Source organism: Trichosurus vulpecula, chromosome 2, assembly GCF_011100635.1.
Source record: "Trichosurus vulpecula isolate mTriVul1 chromosome 2, mTriVul1.pri, whole genome shotgun sequence".
NCBI lineage: Eukaryota > Metazoa > Chordata > Mammalia > Diprotodontia > Phalangeridae > Trichosurus > Trichosurus vulpecula.
Window position 1 is genome coordinate 436,651,566 of NC_050574.1, and position 20,834 is coordinate 436,672,399.

Sequence of the window (20,834 nt, forward strand, 5' to 3'; positions counted from 1 at the left end):
AGAAAACAAACAATATTAGAATTGAGGAGTTCTGCCTTTTCACTTTGGTCACTTGTCCACTTGCATGGCAAGCCCCATCCCTCCTTTGATTCATCTCTTTCCCAAAAACCACCCTGTCTCTCTCCCAGCATAATTGTGTGCCAGGCTTGGGATTTGTTTTCCAAATTCCTTCGCTATTTTCTGCATGATCAGGTGGTCTTTAGTTGTGATGACAAAACTGCTTTTGTTTTGCTTTTGCCCTACTCAACCAAATGATTTTCATCATGCTTTCCACCTGTACATTCCTCCTTGTTCCCCTTAAGATTTCCTCATGATCAAATTTACCTCCTTCATTTAGGAAGCAGTTCTGACAGCAGAGGAAACATTCTATAATAAAATTCCTAAAGGATAAATTCCATCGATTAAAATTAAATAAACTAAATTTTTTAGAAGGCAAATGATGTTTTTATTTTAATATGTCTACTGCCTTAAAACTTCAGTAGCTCTCCATTGCCTCTAGAATAAAATGCAAAGTCTTACTTTTAAATTCCTTCACCTTTGATTATCTTTCCAGACTGATTTCAAATTACTTGCACACTGTATATTCTAAGCCAAAGTGGGTATTTTCTATTGCCTATATATGATATTCTTTCTCCTATCTCCATATATTTATACAAATTGGTCCCATGCCTAGAATACTCTCCCCTTCTCTGCTTCTGCAAACCCTTACCTTATTCAGCTCAGAAAGCACCTTCTACACATGGTCTTTTCTGATTCCCCTAGGAGCTAAGTCTGCCAGAAACGACTTTGTATTTATGTTACATGTATCTTGTACTTACTTATCTGGCTACAGTTGTTCTTCCTCTCCCTCCCCACCCCCACCAAAAAAAAGAACATAAGCTCCATCAGAATAGGGGCCACTTCATTTTTGTCTTGAGTATCCCCAACACCCAGCGCACAGCCTGTTGTATAATATGTGCTTAAAAAGTGCTTGGTGAATTGGATTGAATCGATTCTTTCCTCTGTGTAGAAGGAAAAATTGCATGTCTAAACAAAATTATTTTTCATCTTGACAGTGTTTATATGGTAAATATTTTGTAAATGATTTTGTCTTCTGGATAGAATAACATGAAGCAATAGCCTCTTTTCCCCTGGGCCATACACACACACACACAGAAATGCACCATTTAGCAGTCACAATAATATGATTAATGAAAACTTTGAGTCCACGTCATATACTAGAACACATGTAATAAAAACTCATGACATTTTTGTTTGTTTCTTATGAATTATAAGTTATAGTTGGGTAAGTACAAGATACATACACACATATACATACATACCCACACATAGACATAACTGGTGATACATGTCATCAACTTACAGAAGAAACAAGAAATTAAGCTTTGATGATATATTAAAATAAAATCCATTTGCTTTACCTCATAATTAAAGGAAAGAACAGACTTACAACTGAACAAGAATAAAAAAAGTACACCCAATTTTTCTTTCATGTTAACTAGGTCCAATAACCATTCTATAAATTAAAATATGAGAACCTTTGAAATAATTTTGGAGTCCTGGTCTAAATAAGCTAGAAAAGTTCACTGGAAAGAGAATATTTTCCCATGAAATGGATAAATGAGAAAGAAACTAAAACTGGAATATAGTAAAAACCACCCTTAAGAATGACTCCTAGTTATTTCCATTAACCTTGATGCTGCCAAAATCTCATCTTCCTGAATATAGACACTAAGGAGAGACAAATGGGGCAGAATAATGTCATAAAAGTTAATCAAATTCACTCTCAGGTATGTTGTAATGCTGAGATTACAAAGTACAGGCTATAATCGCTAATTTAGCTAATTCAGTAGTCCCAGTAGTCCCAACAGCGGTGGACAGAAAAATATGAATGTCTAAATCCTGCAAGAAAGCCTTCAGAAAGGCATCTTAAAAATGAATATAATATGCCTCCCTCCTCTAGCAAGTACGATGAGATACTCGATCTTAAGACAGTTGGATATAATTTATTAGTGTAGTACTTTCCCCTACCTAAATCCCACTACCCTCCCTAGAGTTCCACTATGATTTAAGTACCCTGAAGATATAAAAGTCAAGTAGCAAAATGACTCTAGTACCTCTCTCTTTCCCTCTCTCTCTCTCCTCATGTTCCGGATTATCTAGTCCCATATTTCTGAATGCCTGGTGGATGTGGATGGTTTTCCAATGACTTTGCCCTTACCACCCTTTAGTTATCTCATCTTTTTGTCTTCTTTTCCATTGTTTCCCGTACTTCTCTACTGTTGCCAGGTCCTATTTATTCTTCCTGTTTCATATCTCTCACAAGATCTGCCTTCTTTTCCATTCTCATTGTCACAAATCTAATTCAGGCCCTCTACTCCTTCTGCCTGACACACTGCAATAGCTTTCTTAAGGGTCTCTCTCCCCACTTCAAATCATTTTGTCTCCCAGTTCTCAGTTTAATCACCTAATGCACCAGTTTCACTTCCCTATTAGAAAACCTTCAGTGACTTCAGTTGTCCAACAGACTAAGTCACATCATTAATTTCAAATTGAGCATTCTTTCTTCTATACCTACTCCAGTCAAAGTTGTCTGTTTAACGCCCCTGAAAGATCATTTTTGTTTTATCACCACTTTATTTTTGTTCATCCTATTCATCTCACTTGGATTACCCCTCACCTTCCTTTTGACAGATCCAAATTCTGCTTTGGCTTTCTAGATGCCACTAAAAATGTCTATTTTCAATGAAACCTTTTCCTGATTCCCCCAGTAGTTTTCTACCTCCTTTGGACTCCTGTAGCATTTCTGATTATACCATCAATCTGACAATTATGAATTCCCTTTTATTACTGCTGTCATATGTAAATGGCTTATCTCTGCCACTTGAAAATCCACTTGATTGTATGGCAGTGACTTTTTCCCTTCTTTGTATGGAATTGTGAAGTCAGGCTTCAAAAGCAGGTGGTGAATTTTTCACCTGTAGTTAATTCTATAAATACTGAATACACATCTTTTCTGCTCACCAATCACCAATGAGTAATAATAAAGAAAATACAGAAGAATAGGAAATAATGATTTTGATCAGTGACTTTGTTCTTCAATAGAAAAAAAATTGAAGATGATAATTTTTATAATTCTTTTCAAAAGAACAGCATTATAAAGAGCAGGAAAACAAACTCCCCCCCAAATTAAATTTTACCCATTCCAAAAATCACCATCCAAACTGACATAGTATTTTTTCTGACATTGCAATAGCAAAATTTTCTTTATAACTTAATGAACTATAATATTATACCTTGTTGGTCAATAAATATTTGATTTAAATAGTCAACAAATATTTATGGAGTATTTACTCTGTGAAAGCTCAGTGCTAGATGCTGTGAAGGACATAATGGTGAATACTCTCTGGCCTTAAGGAGCTTATAACTTAGTTAAGGAAATGCAAAAAAATTTTTTGCCATGAAAAAATAAATACAACAGAAAGCAGACTATAACAGGTATACAGGAGAGATACAAACAAAATGCTATAAGAATTTAGAGGCAGTGGCAAGGATTTGCAGCAGCTTCGTGGGAAAGTTGGCAAAGCATTTCAGCAAAGCCTCAAAATCTGAGCAGTATTTCAACAAGCACAGATCACAAGAGGAGCATCAAGAGAAGAGGGTATGGGGTGAGTAAAGGTACTTAGGTATATGGGCTATGATCAGAGAATAGTGAGTAGAAATATTTCATTGGAGCAAAATGTACATCTGCCAAAGATTTATGAAGCCACTACTATGTATAAGGCATTGTGCTAAACACCTGGGCTCAAAAGACAAAAATCAAATAGTCTTTGTCCCCATGGGGCTACCATTATACTTGGAGGAGTACAAAAAGAATAAGACATGAACACAGGTAAGTATAATACAAGGAAAAAAGTGAAGGTGGTGAAGGAAAAATAAATCAGAGAGTTTTTGGTATATGTGAGGAGTAATAGGGTACTAATAATGTGTAAGATTAGGGAAGGCTTCATGGATGAGACAGTACCCCTGCCTTGAAGGATTAAAATTCTTAAAGTTAGAGCAGAAGAAACTGTCTTACAGGAAAGTAGAATGGGTTCAGGTAACATAATTCATCCAGTTTGGCATGGAAGAAAGAAATGTGACATAAAAATTTTAGAGAGGTCAGCTAGAACAAGAATGTAGAATGCTTTAAGTATCAGCCTAAGGGGCTTACATTTTATCTTAGATGCATTATGAAGCCTCTGAAATTTTTTGGACAAAACAGTTATATGGTCAGTCCTGTGTCTTGGAAATATTTTTGTGAAGGATGGACTGGAGCAGGAAAAGCCTAGAAGTAAGGAGACCAATTCATGCAGGTGAAAAGTGCTAAGTCAACATGGCAGCAATGTGAGAATGGAGATGGAAATTGGAGAAATATATTAAAATCAACAGGAATAATGGATTCACAAAAGTTGAGTTAACTGGAAGAAACCTCAGAGAAACCCATACATAAAAGGAATCCCCTCTATAACATACTCAACAAATGATCACAAAGCCTCTGACTGAAGACCTGTAAGGTGGAAGAACCCACCACCTCTCAAAAATATCCTATTCCACTTCTGGACAGGTCTAACTGTTAGGAAGCTTTTCTTGACCTCAATCCATAATTTGCCACCCCCCCCCCCCAACCTTTTCCCCCAGAAGACTGACAAGGCAGAATGTAAAGCAGCCAACATAAAACTCCAATCCTCTGAAGCAGAGTCCATTGTGTGAAGTTCTGACTTCCTTTCTTCTTTACCTTAAGCCAAGGATGATTAAGTGCCTCATAAACTGTTATCCTTTCAGCTGGATCCAACATCAACATTCGGCGGACCAGGTCTTTGGCACTTTCAGAGATATGGCTCCACTGCCTGGGATTCATCTGAAAAATATTAAAGATGACATGACGGAACTAATCATTTAAAGGAAAGAATCATCCTCAATGAGATATTAACAATTACTATAATTCCATAGCGCTGAAGTGTAAATAAAAGTACCACTCCCCCACCCCCCCAATGACCCAGAGCCCATCCAAGGGGTTGCCTTGTAAAGAAGCAGAGGTAGAATACATTTATTCCATTTTTGTATGCATGAAGTGCATAACAAAAAAATCTTTTAGTTTGCCCACACTGTTATTTAAACTCACATATATTCAAAGTATATACCAGTTGTAGTACTTACACTCCTTGTTTCCAGTTTTTAGTTTCTATCTAGAAAGCAACAAACATTTATTAAAGGTATTGTGTTAGCTGCTGGGGACACAAAGACCAAAATGACAGTCCCAGCCCTTATGTTCTAGGAGGACTCTTCTCCACTAACTGAAGAAAAGAAGATCAGGAAATGCCTCAAAGGAGTTGAGCCCTAAGCTGAACTTAGAAGAAACACAAGGCAGAAGTGAAAGAGTGCCTGGAGAGATGGGGGACAGCCTGTGTGACTACAAAGAAGAGCCAGAGGAGAGAAAATCTAGCTTTGAGAACTGTCCAGTTTGGTTGGAACATAAGAGTTTTGAGAAGGGGAATAAAATGAAATAAGGTTGCATATATCTAGTAGTACAATAAAATGTCTAGTAACAGTTTCTTCTATCGTACTAGAGCAAGTGGCTTTCCACTTCTAGACTGTTCCTTGGCCACCATGACCCAACAACTTTTCTTCCTTTGAGATTCATTCTATCCATCTTTGTTACCTAACCCAACTCCTTGCTGTAATTATTACAGACTTTCAACTCATCTTTCTTCTTTTCTCAAGGAGTTCAGTGTCTGGTTCAAAGCCTTCATCTCTAATCTTTGCTCTTACACTTGGTGATTTCAATTTACTTTTTAATATTCTCTTGAAGAGTCTTATCTCAGTACAGCAATGTCTTAAACTCATAACATTTATACCTCCATTCCATCTTGGTAGCATACAGGAACGATCACATCCTTGATCTTAACATAATGCACAACTGTTGTGTCGCCATGATCCAAATCTCTAAAATTCCTCTCTTTATCATCACTTCCTTCAATCTTCTCTTCTGTCTCACTCCTCCTAAACTTATTCTTTCTTCTTACCATGCTCTACATTCCCTCCATTCTGTGTTCTTCCATTCTATCTCACTTTCTCTGGCCTCAATTCCTCCTTATATAGTCTTCATAATGTAATTGGTCATAAAATCTATTAGCTATCTTTGAATCTCTTGTCCCTGCATTTTATTACCAGCCTCTTACTGACAAACCCTAACTCTTGGCTACCCCAAGAAATGCATTGTTTCTACTCATGTGCTTTTGAACTTTTTTAGACATGGATGCAACCATGCTAGCTGACTTCAATTCAAACATATATTATCTAGTCTCCACTAGGACCTCATCACTGCATGGCAATCCTTTTAATCTTCTGATTGATTCTATAGGACTTTTCCCAAAAGTTATTCCAAACCTTCCCATCTCTTCAGATTTCTTACATTACCTCCTCCATCCCAATCAACAGAGGACCGTGTCTCCTCTTTACTAAGAAAATAGGTGCCATCTGCTCTAAGTTCCCCTTCTCCCCAACTCCTCAGTTTAAACCCCCATTTCATAATCACTCTTTATCTCCTTTGCTCCAATCTCTGAAGAGACTTCTCTTTGCTAAGTTACTTGTGTACTTGATCCATCTCTCTCCTTCCATTTTCAATCTTTCCTCATCCACTAGTTAATTTCCAGCTACCTATAACATGAATGAGTCTCCCTCTTTCCCAACTTTGCCATTTCCTCAAGCCTAGCATTTTACGTCTCTTCTATCAAAGCCAAATTCCTAGAAAGGGACACCAGCACTTATAGAGACTCACCATGTTCAAATCTCAACCTCTATCTGGCTTTTAACCCTTCCAGGAAAGGGCCAAGGTCTCCCACTGCATTCTGAGCTGCCTCCAGTTGTCCTGATAGGTATCAGGCCACTGGATCCAGATGGCTCTGGAGGAGAACGTGAGGCTGATGACTTTGCACAGCCTTTCCTCACTCAAATCAAAGTCAATTGCAAGTCACGGCATCATCTCTCTGATGTCATGGTGCTCTTTAAGAATGAAGGACAAACCACAACCAAAACCATAACACAACCCTACCACATTAGCGAAACAATTCTCTCAAGAGTTAACAAAGGTTTTTTATTATGTCTAATGGTCTTTTCTCACTCCACACACTGCTCCCACCCTTGTACCTTCCTGACCACTCCTTTTCAGTCACTAAGTGTGGGAATTATTCATGCCTCTAACTTGGTACTGCTTCTCTTTCCCCTGGATAATCTTTTCCCTAGATAACCACTCTATCCCTAGATAACCTGATCAATCATAAGTTCAATATCAATTTTATGCACATAATTACCAAAACAAGCATTGTAATCTGAGTCTAGCTCTGTATTACCAGCTACTTGACTGACATCTCAACCTGGAACTCCTGTGGGACCTTAAACTCAGCATGTCCAAAACAGCATGTCTATTTATACCGCACCCATCCCCCAACCATCTTGCCCTGCAAACTTTCCTATTTCTATTCATGTCACCATCATTCCACTAGGCATCCAGATTCCCAACTTTGAAGTAATTTCATCTTCCTCAAACTCCTTATCCATTCAGTTGCCAAATATCATTGTACTACTTGTAGACTTTTCTCCCCATCTGTCCTTTTTTATTCAGTCAACGAAGGTTTATTACTAAGTCTGTATTATGGGCTGAATGATGAGGGTAAAGGAAAGAGCCAGAGAAAGTACACTAGAAAAATCTCACAGAATTACAGAATCTAAAAGCTGGAAGGCATAGAAGATGCCACCTAGTCTAACTCCCACCTGCTTAAGAATCTTCCTATAATTTAAGGAAGGCAAGACTTTTCTCAGATAGGCAAGGGTAAAGGGAGATTAAGAAAGGCTCAACTTAAGCTCTTGGCCTAAGAAGTAATGTGGAACAGTGGAAAGAGTACTGAACTTAGTGTAGAAGAGACAAGGTTTTAAATCTCAGCCCTGTATGCACAACTATGGCCACATGACTTAACCTTTCCTAATGTGGATAATAAAACCTGTAATTACTACTTCATAGGGTTTCAGGTAAGAAAAGTGCTTGAAGCAATATATAAATATCAGTTATTGCTTTTGCAGGTCCTTTGGAATAGTTAATCTGCTCTAACAATATTCTCTATAAAGTACAATGATGCACAATTATCACCATTTTATGCTGAAACTGAGACCAGAGAGACAAAGTTAGCAGTCTACAGTCACTGGGCCAATCAGTAGTAGAATCAGGAAGAGAACGTGAATCTTGATCTGGTAATCTGTCTTCTAGAACATAAATGTTCCCTTTTAAGTCATGGCAGAGAAATGAATTTTGGCATATACTACATTTCTGAATACTGTACTATAAAGAGCACACTGTATTTCATTCTCTTTCAATTCCCTCTCTAAATCTATCTATACATTGAGGGAATTAGAATTACTGTATTGAACTTATGGCAGAATTGCATGCCCAGAAAACTTATTTCAAAGTTGAGATACTTCCTACTGAAGCAGTGTGATAAAAAGAGTCACATGCCTCATTTGATATATTGAACTCTAGAGAAGAATGACAACAATTTAATTTAGTATCTTTTAGCTCGTTAACGTGGGTACTCTTCAGTAGCATAGATCGCCATCCACCCATGCCCTATCCTGTGTGGCTCTTGTCCATACTCGCTTGTAAATTATGCAGTTAACTCTTTACGTTCCCAGATGACTGGCTGTCTCCTTTTCAAATCATGTATCTATCTACATGATAATAATCCTTATACAGTTTCTACTGCTGAGTTCATTATTCATAATGATGTTATACAGTTTCTATTGCTGAGTTCATTATTCATGATGATGCCATCTACTCACACCCACTGTGTCCTTTTGTTGACCCACAACTTTAATTCTTTTGAAACTCTGCTGCTTCCTGCCTCAGAGTCAGACAGTGCCCATGGAAGAATATTAATGCTTTCCTTTGCAGGGAACAAAAGATTTGGAGTCAGAAGGGACTTCCTAGACCCTTCACGGGAAACCTGGGGTCATCCAGAGTACTATGTACTCTCTGCCTTATCTGCAGAGGTGGAAGACTTGGTATGCAACACTACATATAATTAGTTGATGTGTTGGTTGGTTTCGCTTAATTTTATTCCCCTGTTTTTTCATTATTTGTAATAAGATATAGCTTTCTAGGAAAGAGACTGAGGAAAACACACTGAAATGTAAAAACAAAAGGTTGTCAATAACATTTTCCAAAAAAAAGTTCTAATCACTATGCACTTTTTAGTCAATTCTTGATCCAAATTCATCTGATCATTGTACATTCATAGCTTCTGTCCAAGACAGACATACTAACAGACCAGGTTTATGGAATGCCCATATAACATTACATTATAGCTTACATAAAGGAATACATTACCTGCGTGCTTTTTCTTGTGATATGCCAAATACTTTAAAGTGATTAAAGATCTCAAGTTGGAGAAAGTGAGGCTGGTGACTTTGCACATTTCCTCACTCAAATCAAAATCAACTGCCAGTCATGGCATCATCTCTCTGATGTCATGGTCCTCTTTGAGAATGAAGGACAAACCACAACCAAAACCATAACACAACCATGACACATTAGTGAAACAATTCTCTCAAGAGTTAATGAAGATTTCTTGTTTTGGTTTTTTCTCACTCCACACATTTCTCCCCCCCTGCTTTGTACCTTCCTGACCACTCCTTTTCAGTGGTTTCAGTATTCCGAATCAGTGGAGGTTTTAGTATTCTGAATCTTGATGAATTCAGTAAAATATTATTCACAAACAGGAGAACAGAGAGGAAACTTACCACCCATAGGAAATATCTGTTGTTACATCTTTTAAGAAATCTTGTGTGATCTTGTCACATTCAAGTAGATACCTTGCTGGAGGAGGGCTTTTAAGATAGCATTTCATTCTAAAGAATTGATTTTTTATATAGTCAACAAATTAATAAATGCAGAAAGACCCTGTATTTCTTATCTTTTAGTCAACAGCCTGATGAAAAGATGTGGTTGATTATATAATACTGTTTGTAAACACTTGCCTACTCCCTTCTCATACATTCATCAAGAATATTTTTGATCAGTATAAAGATAATGCTAATAAAAATTTTTAGAGGTGGGAAAGTAGGCATGTGGGTCAGCAGTTATTTACATTCTACTGTTCACTTTTTTGGGGGGGCGTAATAATGTCTGTGATTTTTCCCCATTGATGATTTGGTATCATACTTTAAAAAACATCTATTTACACAAGAATTTGAAGGCATGAGGTTAATCTGTTACTTAATATAACACCTCATTTCTACTATACTGTCTTATAGTAAACCTATAGATTGCTAAATAGCTAGATTTCTAGAAGAGTTCCAAGTGAATGACTCATCTGATAGCTCTTTAAATAAGAGTTAACTGAGAAAATTCTTAAGTCTCTAAGCATGGTCTCCAATACCATTATGTTAGCACAAGACATCTAAAGTGGAACCAAATGAAAATATTCCTATTTTATAAAGTATGACTATTGGTCACTGATTTAATTATTGTTCCACATTTTACTTTTATTCTCCTATGTGGCAGCTTACTTGACTTTTAAAGTAAAATATACAAGACTAGTTATTATTAGTACATTCCAGTTTGATGGATCTTTAAATGAAGGACAACCAAATAAATCTATTTTCCAAAAGACATGTCAATTTTGATAAACATAACTCTTGCAGAGTATCATAGGGCTTCCAACTGCCATAGCTTTCTAGACTTTCATGATTTTGCTAATGAAATGAGAGTGAATATACTTTGCAATCCTCTCATGTTCAATTATTCTATAGAGTTTAGTCAGTCTTGTCACCTGAAGGCAGAAGAAAGGATATAACAGATTCCCCTAATGGGAAAGAGGACAAACCTCCATCTTAGTTATTAAACTCACTATCTAAATCAAACCATCTACAGGTATTTTCTATATAGCAAATCAAGCAATTATGAGGACCACATCAACTTCTGGAATTGGGAATATGTATAAACTTAAAAGGATCTTTCATCTCACTGAAATAGATATTCTTTCTATTGACACAGATCATAACCCACCTTATTCATTTTCAGGAAATCCTCCTGATTCTTTCTCCAAAATTAATTATTATTTACTACTTGCAAGTCCATTGGCTTAATCATATGCTCAAGTAGATCTGTGAAAGGATTTTATCTGACAGTTCAAAAATTCTTCCAAGTAGCCAAAGAAGAAGGCATATGTAGGTTGCAGACCTTATTGTTAATAGCTAGAATTTGCTGAATACTAAACTAAGGCTAAATTCAGAAGAAAACATTTTAAGAGAATTGTAAAATAATGAGCAGCATGGCTACATAGAAAGAAGCAGTAGAGGGTAACTCAGTTAAATTAGTTTTTAAAAAGCTTATTGAAAGACTCAATTAAACAAACTCATTCCAAGATCATTTAAAGATGAAAATGGAATAAGGGCAACACAGAAAAAAATGGATTAAGATTTATAATTATTCCTATAACAAATATTTTTAAACCATCAAGATGGTAAAGCCACTACACTTGGACTCTAACATTGCAGTCACATATGTGTTTACAGAAAAGCATTATATAAGAACATTATATAAAAGGACCTAAAAAGAAAATAGGAAAAGCAACTCAATTACATTAAATGTACATAGAAGAGATCCATGCAAGAGGTGCATGTTTTTTAGAATCGAATCCCAAAGTATTCAAAAAGGAGATATGAAAGGTATGGAAATAACTTTGGAGTTTATTAATTTAATAACAAAAAGTGACCGAGAAAACAACTATTGGCTCACACATCTTTCCCATCTATATAAATTTTTCTAAGAATTATCTATACATAATGGAAAGCAACCTTGGTGAGATTATTTGTAGCAAATAGGCAGGCTTTTGCAAGTCATGCGTCATAGCAAACCATAATGAATCACATAAATGACTGAAAGAAAAATATTCTACTGTGCTTACTGTTTGTTAATTATTTTAAAAAAGTATTTGGTTTGGAAAAGCAAAATGACATCTTAAAATGCTCTTTTGATATGAAGTCTCCTATTTGATTACCAAAAATATTCAAGATTTCTTTAAAAACATAACAACAGGTATAAATAATCTTGTTTGACAACCCTTTGATCATAAATAACAGGAGACACATAAAGCGAAGGGACAAACGCTTGCAAAAGGTGTCTACCACTGCCATGAAGGAGGATCCCGCAAAGAGTCCAAAGTGAAGAGAAATTTCCGATGGATGGCAAGGTACTCCAGATACTCCTGTTTGTGGATGAAACGGTGCTGTTTGCAATAAGGCCTCAAAACACCGCAGAGCTTCCTGGAAGGGATCTGTGACCACTCCAAAGTGTATGGACTAATTATACACACAGAAAAGGCCAAATGGATAAAAAGCCTACTGCCCAGATTACAATGTATAGTTGGATGGGCAACCTACAGAATAGTGCACACATCAGGGACAAACAGTGCAAATGGATGACGGGTTCAGAATTAAACGAGAAGGGAATGGGTTGGCTTGCCTTCTGGAAATGACAATGCTCCTTTAATGACCTCAAACTCCTCCCAGAAACAAAAAGCAACATTAATAATATTAAATTTTATTATACGGTTTTGACCACTACAGTCTCTGAAGAATTAAAAATGAGTATCACACAGAGGGCAATGAAGAAGCACATGGTGGGTGTGGGCATGCTGCCACATGTCACAAATAAGGAACTTTTAGGAAGAACTAGATCAAAGGATGTCATGAGGGAAATAGATGATGGAAAAAGAAGATGGGTTGGTCACATGACAAAAGAGAGGAATAATGGGTGGATAATTTGTGTGTTCCTTGTATCTTTGCAATATCAGGAAAAACTAGGAAGGTTCCCAGAATGTTGCGTGGATGAAGTCTAGAAAACTTATGGGTGGGGATATGGGAAAACAGTGGTAAAGGCTGGGAAGGCTAATATGGGTTGCAATCTCCATTCCCTGTCAGAAGGTACAACCAAACTGATAAGAGTTCAGATGTATTATAGTATTTGAGTATAGAATAAAACAATACGAAATGAAGCCTGGTATACCGCGTCTTACCAGAATTGCTTCAAATAACATTGTGCAATATGGTGTTCATGTTTACAGTATCATTAATACTAGAATATAAATAACACTTTTGTAGGTAATGAAAGAAGAAAGCAGGTCTGGCTGGGTTTATAAAAGCAAGTTTAAGTGACATACTTCATACAGAACACAAAAAGGCTAAGAGGAATTAAGCTAATAAAGATTGAATTTAAGGCCGAGATGAAGAATAAAATTATATAGGATCAACATTTCTAATGTAGCTTCACTATAAAAATAGGAATCAATAAAAATGGATGCTTTGCCTTAACACTGCTAAACCATAACCAGTAATGTTTTAATCTTTTTCCTGTACATCCTTATTGTCAAAGAAGTTAATTTTGGTATTCAACCAGAGTAGGTAAGTTCTATCTTCAGGCTCCCAATGTTTTAGAATGAAGGTAGGCACCTAACAGACACTTTACCCAGGACAAAACTGGAAACAAAATTCATTTATAACAAATTCCAAGGTACTGTTCGAAGTCTTTTATTCACCCAAAATTCCACTGTTTGAATATCTTTTTAAGTAGCTAGGGTTTTCATTTTTCTGGGGTTTAGGAATCTATTAGTTATGCAGACAACTTTGGTGTAACAGTATTGTTTGTAACAAATCCGATCCACACTGCAGCTTTGTGAAAAACCCAAGGAGTCAAAACCTACTTAGAAGTCTAACAGTTCCAACACTGGGGAAAACCAATGTCTTATGAGAGCCTAGTATTATGTGTAAGATTAACTTTAATAAAATGTAGTTTCAGGAGCACAGACAAAAACTTGTATTGACAAATTTTATGTGGAAAAAAAGAACCAAACAAGCAAAAAGTGAGGTGACTTTTTTATCTGAAAATTGAAATCCAAATAATACATAACAGAATGGATAGTAAAGAAAGAGACTAGGGAAGTAATGTGTAAGTCCTTCTTAAGATTGTCTTCTTTTCCTATAAACATGGGTAACACTATGGCTAGCAAGCAGTTACTCAGGGAAAAAAAATTAAGACTCTAGTTTGCCAAATGCTTAGTTTTAACAAAGATACATCTATAACACAATCTTGTTGACTTTGCTAAAGAAAGCTACCGAGCTTGTGGATCCTGTGAATTCTGTTCAATAAGCAAACTAAAAAGACAGAGTAATTTAAAAAAATCATTTAACAGCAGATTTTAACTTTTGTGGATAATCAATCATTTATGTTTCATTTACCTTATATTTTCCTTTAATAATGCCTTCAAATAATCTTTCCTTGGTTCCGTAAAAAGGCAAACAACCACTTAGCAGAATAAAAAGGATCACCCCACAACCCCAGACATCTACAGGTTTCCCATAGGGCTCTCTTTTTACCACTTCTGGGGCCATAAAATGAGGTGTTCCTACACGTCCTATGAGGAAAAACAAGCAAAAAGTGAGCTAGGTTTTATATTTCCAAACTGAAATTAAGAGAGCAATAAATAATACAACAATCAAACAAGTTTTTATACCATTATTACTGTTTTTCCTTTTCTTATAAACATTGATTACCAAAGTTGAAAATTACTTCTTTTTTCATCTTTTGAAAGCAATGTAACCTCTGAAGGCAAAGACTTTATCTTCTCCCTTTCTGGTATCTTCAATAGGACCTAAGATAACTCTCAGGCAAATGACAGGCATTTACTTGTTGACTTTCCGTGGGTTTAAGTTTCAAACATCTAGATTTTAAGATGTGAATTAAAATTGTTAAATACATGGGGTACATCAGAAGGTTACCTAATGTGTTGGTTCTAGGAAAATTCATGAAGTACTTGATTTTGTCTGAATTCTTTTTCTAGATTTTAGATTTTTTTTAAAAAATCATCACGTAGAGCTTCTTTCTTGCCTCCCTTCCTCAAGCGCCCAGCGTTCCCATCCTCCCTATCAAAACGTTCTTGGAAAAAAGATTTCATATGAAAGTCTTCATAACCAGTCATTTGTTTTTTAGTAGAGATTCAAGTAATGAATGAAAGGAATGAAGCACTAACAGCGAAATCTCAGAGAACCACAGGAGAGGGTGTGTGTGTGTGTGTGTGTGTGTGTGTGTGTGTGTGTGTGTGTGTGTGTGTGTTACTCTGGGCACTTTCTATTCATTATCTCTGAAGCTACATTATGAAGGTAGTCACCTAAAAGGGAATAAAAATAGCCCTAGCTATTATAAACTGTATAAAAGGCTAAGCTAGGCCTTAAACTATTATCTTAGATGGAAATAGGAAAGTATAAAACTATGATGCTTGAAGCCTGGAAATTATACTCTAGCAAAGGACTAAAAACATTGTAGCCTCACTATAATGGTAGTAAAGGGAAGACTAAGGCTCATACAATCACTGATTCAAATGAAACATTTATAAAGTTACTATTACATTCAAATGCACAGTGCTAGGTACTGGGGATACAGACATCATTTATTCAACAAACATTTATTAAGCACCTACTATGTACAAAGCACTGTACTGGGAATATAAAGACCAAAAAATGAAGTAGTTCCTGCCCTTAAGCTTACACTCTATTTTGGAGAAATAATACACATACAAATCTATGTACATATTTATATTCAAATTAGTCAATAAAAATGTAAATAAAATAAATTCAATGTAATTTCTGGAAGTCAGAGAGAACTTCACATTGGGGATGATCAGAAAACAAGTACTTATTAAGTGTCAACTATGTACTGAGTATCCCTGATAGGGCTGGCACCTGGGCTGATCTTTGAAGGGTCCAGAAATATCTAAGAGGCAAACATGAGGAGATAGTGCATTCTAGGCTTGGACAGGCTGTTGAGAGATATGGAAGTGGAAGATGAAATGCACTTTTACAAAGACAACTAACTGAAGGGATATATCATGTACACAAACAGGAATGACAAAAAGGCAAAGGATTGGTGTTGACAAAACACACTGAAAAATCTGAGGAGGGAGAAATAAATAACTTTTTACTGGTAAAGATCAAAGTGGTCTTCATGGATGAAATAGCATTTGAGCTGGATATTGAGTGAAGAGAAGTATTTCAACAGGAGGAAATGTGCAAGATGGAGGTGATGCATGGCAGGCAGTTGGCATCAATGTATAGATCTGAGAGAGGACAGGACAAAAGCTGGCTCAAAGAGAGTGAAAGGGAATAGAATAAAATGAGCCTGGGAAGACAAGTTAAGCCAGATTGTAGAAGTACTTAAAATACTGTGCCAAGAGTTTGTTTTTAATTTTAGGAGGAAAAGCAAGTTCTTAAACGTTCCTGAACAAAACAGTGATAATGTATTATGATGATTGTTTTGGCAGTCATGAGAAGGATGGATTAAAGTGAGGTGTGAACAGAGACAGGGAGAAAACTTAAGTAATGAGCAGATAAAAGGCAGATGTGAGAGAGTTGAAGAGGCATGGAAGGATGTGAAAGATACTTTGACAGATGCTGAATGGGGTCCAAGATGTACCCAAGTTGTACTGAATACCGTATTAGGCTAGACTACATTATAGTGAGGCTCATAATAGTCCTGTGTGGAATGTACCAATTTTAGTTTCTGCTTCTAAATTAGGATTCTTTTAGAGGATGCTTAAATTCAACAAACATTTATTAGTTTCTGCTAAGTGCTAAGTTATATAGCATCATTGTACTTGAGTGCAGAAATATATGTAATATTTTCTTATTTAATGAAAAAATTATTATTTGGATTAAAATTATGGGTAATATATTAGTTGCATGGATCAATAAATCTTAAGAAAATACTTTAAGGACTGTGTGTTTGCTCTCAAGAGATTTACAAGGTGTTATACCAGTCATATTAGCACCTGCATTTCGAAGGAGATGGGCAATTAGGGTTATGTAAAGTAGAACTAAAACCTAGCACCACTTTTTTGGGAAATGACTTTAGAAAGGTCAGGGTGGTAGAACAATGAATCTTATAACACCAACGCTAAGAGAGAAGGCAGTTTCAAACAGAGTAGAATTATATCTAATCCCAAAGATGAGATGATTATTTTTAGGTCTAAAACATGCTCTACGAAACAAAATCTTATGGCTACCACTGCAATACGGGAAAATACGATACTCTTACAGTAGGTGACAAGGGCCTTCCTTCCAGTATAGCAAGTGTTTAATAAATGCTTTTATCTCATCTGTTCCTAATCTTGGGGGGTCAAAAGATGAACTATTCAACACAGGACCCTGAGTCTCACCCCACTCCAAGCAGGGTGTATTTATTTTGTATAGACTCTTTACCCACCTGTAAACATGTATTCCCCTAATAGACTGTAAGCTCCGTGTGGGCAATGACTGTCTCACTTTTTATTTGTATCTCCAACACCTAAGACAGTGTGCTTGGCATATGGTAGGTACTTAATAAATTTTTGTTGACTGATTGCTCGATACATGTGACTAATATATGTTTGTTGACACAAAACTCGCTGACCATTATCCCACTTGATCATCAATACAAGCTGTCACTGATCTTGAGGAATCACAAATTCAAGTTGAATGCCGGACCAAGAAATTAATGGAGCCAGGTCATTGAATAGACTTCACAGACTTTCAGAACTGGAAGGGACCTTAAAAAATCCAACTGAACAGAGGAAACTAAAATGGGAACCATAAAATGATAGAACTATTTTCAGGAAAGAAAACCTCATTTGAAATTAAAAATTAAAATTCAATAAAACCAGCACATTTAACAAAATGCCTTAAAAGTATTTAGAGAATCAGTTTGGTTTATTCAGTCTGGTTATGGCTAGGGGTCATATTAACCTGTGTTCTCTAAGTTCCCTCTTAGAACTGAACATTTTTGACAACTTAATTTTTTATTACATTATTTACATTATATTATACTTTATGGAAATGAGTGAAGACTAAAATACTCCAAAGCTATAGACATAAATCAGATGAAGAAAAGCTACTCTGAACTAGCAGAGAATAACTCCTAAATCCATAAAAAGTCTGACTTGGACTTTGAGGTTGAAATAGTAATGTGCCTTTGATTGCTATTTTTTTTTTGGAGACTATGGTAACAATTGATAGCAATTGCTCATAATTTCTGGCAGGCTGCTCACCATATCTAGATTTCTGATATTGCTATCTGAAGAAAATAAGCTCCCTCTGGAAAAAAAATAACCAAAATCATGAAGGAGAAATTTCTCTTGTTTTTGGAAGACAAAGCCTCCCTTATCTAAAGGCATTTTATTCCACTATATGTTCCACCCAGATGTCAATAATTTACACAAGTGTGAATTTAAGGACAGTGATTTGCCTCTCTTAGAAGAATCTACATTTAAAGTATCATCTCTCATTGTAGACTGACCCTTTGTTCTCTATTGAAATAATTTAACATTCTATCTTTGAATAGTGCTTATCTTCAGGAAGTTTTTCCTCATATTTGGCCAGAGCTTGCTTTCCTCTTTGACACTTCAACTCATTGCTCCTATTTTGCCTTCTGGGACAAAATAAGAAATAAGAAGTCTTATTTCCTTTCCACATGACAACCCTCCAAATCTCTGAAGTCAGCTATCATATCACTTCCTCACTCTCTTCATTATTTCAGAGTCATCCCCAGTTCCTTTGACAAAACCTCAAGGCATAGTTTCATTTCTCCCCTCAGGCCCTATACCAGCCATCTTTCTTAGATATGCTTCTAACTTGCCCATCCTTAGCATTTGGAGTTGAACCCAATAATGCAGATGCGGTCTGACCACAGAAGAATGTGATAAGACCATCATCTCACTTATTTAAAAATATATTTTCCACTGCCAGGTGACGACAGTGACTCACACTGAGCTCCTACTTTATTAAATCCTTTCTGTATGGTTCACATCATTGGATACCTAGTCATGTCTTCCCCATCTTTGTATTTGTACAGCTCATTTCTGAATCCAAGCATAAATCTTTGTGTGTAACCCTGCTAAATTTCAGGCTTCTGAAGAATATTGTAGGAAGAACAGCAAAAGACAGAAGGACTTAAGATGGATATAGAAAAGGAAATTATGCAGGTGTTTTGGAGGTATCTGGACTAGTGAAGTAGGTCAGAGGTTGAATCTGGGACGGAAAAATTTGGGAGACACTGAGGAAATGTAAAGGAAAATAATCTCCAAACCCAAATACCGGTCAAAATCCACTTGAAGCTAGAAGAAAAGTAATGCCAAGGACAATTAAAGGAAAATATTAAAAGGATCAATAAAGTTAAGGAAGACCTAGGAAGATTAAGGAATGAAATCCAAAGAAGACTCAAGATGGAAAAGAAGAAGGCAACTGGAAAAGTAAAGTAAATTGAAGTGAGTGGATTTGTGAGTGGAACAAACTGAGGAAAGAACTGCAGAGGTTCCGTTACAGCTGGGGAGAAGGTGGGCGTCGCTGTTGGAATCAGTGCTGAGTCTAAGAATAGGAAGCTGAGCAGACTTGTCAAGTTATCAAGGAGTCATACAAAGTGTAGCATCCACAAACAGTTAAAAAACAAAAAAGAAGCTGAAAAACCTCATTCAGTAAAAGAGTAGGGGAAATTTTGCAGTGACTTGCATTAATATATTTGTATTTCATGCATAGAGAGGTGACTGTGATCTGTGTACTACGTGCAGGCTGACGCTTCTCTAGCAGAGAAAGTAAAGGAAGTTGAAGAAGAAGGAGATATGAGGTAGAACAAGAGAAGGAAAAGGAGAGATGTGCAATTAGGGCATAAAGGCAGATCTGAGGCTCCTTCTGAAGGAAGGCTCTAAAGAAGAAGCAGTTACTTGTCCTTCAAAGAATGATACAAAGGTATCAACAGTATTTAGAAAAAGAATCAAGGAGCAATAACATGGTTTAGTGAATTCCTACTCGGGGTGCTTAGACCATTAACAACTGAGGTCTCCTGTCTCCCCAGGGCATGTATATATGACATGTCAGACAACTTCTGAAGACTTAAAATAGATGAGTACTCTTTTCTGTTTATTCACATGGACACAAATCCACCGCAGAAGGAAGCTAAAAAGTATTGCCAGTGATTGCTGAGTCTTGAGAAAGAAAATGAAGACCATAGGGGCACAGGTTGTATTTTGCTCACTTTTGCCTATTGAGGCAAAGGATGATGAAGAGAAATACTAATTTGGTATTTAAACAGGGGCTTTAGGAGGCAGTTATCTTAAGTTCAGTTCTGAACTTTTATACTACAGCTTAAAATACTGGCACGACAGTCTCCTAACTTAAGAGTACAGCTACCAAAGGCTGGTAAGAATATATTCATCTAGTAGTCTTGCAAATCTAAATTTAGTGCTTTAAATTAAAAAGAATAAATGGGAAAATATTGTGTGTGTGTATCCTTCAAGCTAGATAGCATATAGAAAGCACAAGAGAACAAAAAAAAAATCAACTTTACAAGAACAAGATGGAGGATGACCAAAAAAAATCAACTTTATAAGAACAAGATGGGGGAGTCATGGCTAGAGAGTTATTTTGAAGAAAAAAAAAGACTGAGGAGCAGCATGACGTGGCAGCAAAAAAAAAGTTAATAAAATCTTGGTCTTCATTAAGAGAAGCACAGCTTCTAGGTAAAAGGAAGTGACAGTGCCACTGTATTCTGTTCATATCAGACCTCATCTGAAGTATTATGTGTGCAGTTCTGGGAACCATGGTATAAAGAAGGGTATTAATATGTTAGATAGTGTCCAGAGGAGGGCAACCAGATTGGTGAAAGGCCTTAAGTGACTGTCAGTTGAAGGAACTGGGGATTTTTACCCTGCAGAAAGATTAAT

General features: G+C 36.3%; 1 protein-coding gene across 9 annotated transcripts in view; it reads right to left on the reverse strand.

Moving 5' to 3' along the window:
* The window catches only part of CASK (calcium/calmodulin dependent serine protein kinase), a 410,968-nt gene that overhangs the window by 147,176 nt on the left and 242,958 nt on the right, over positions 1-20,834 (reverse strand). For all 9 annotated transcript variants that reach the window (XM_036744928.1, XM_036744934.1, XM_036744933.1 and 6 more), the window contains 2 exons: positions 14,329-14,504; positions 4,778-4,900 (listed from right to left, as the gene is read on the reverse strand). In XM_036744928.1, coding sequence (XP_036600823.1) covers positions 4,778-4,900; positions 14,329-14,504 — 299 coding nt within the window. The remainder of the gene's footprint in view (positions 1-4,777; positions 4,901-14,328; positions 14,505-20,834) is intronic.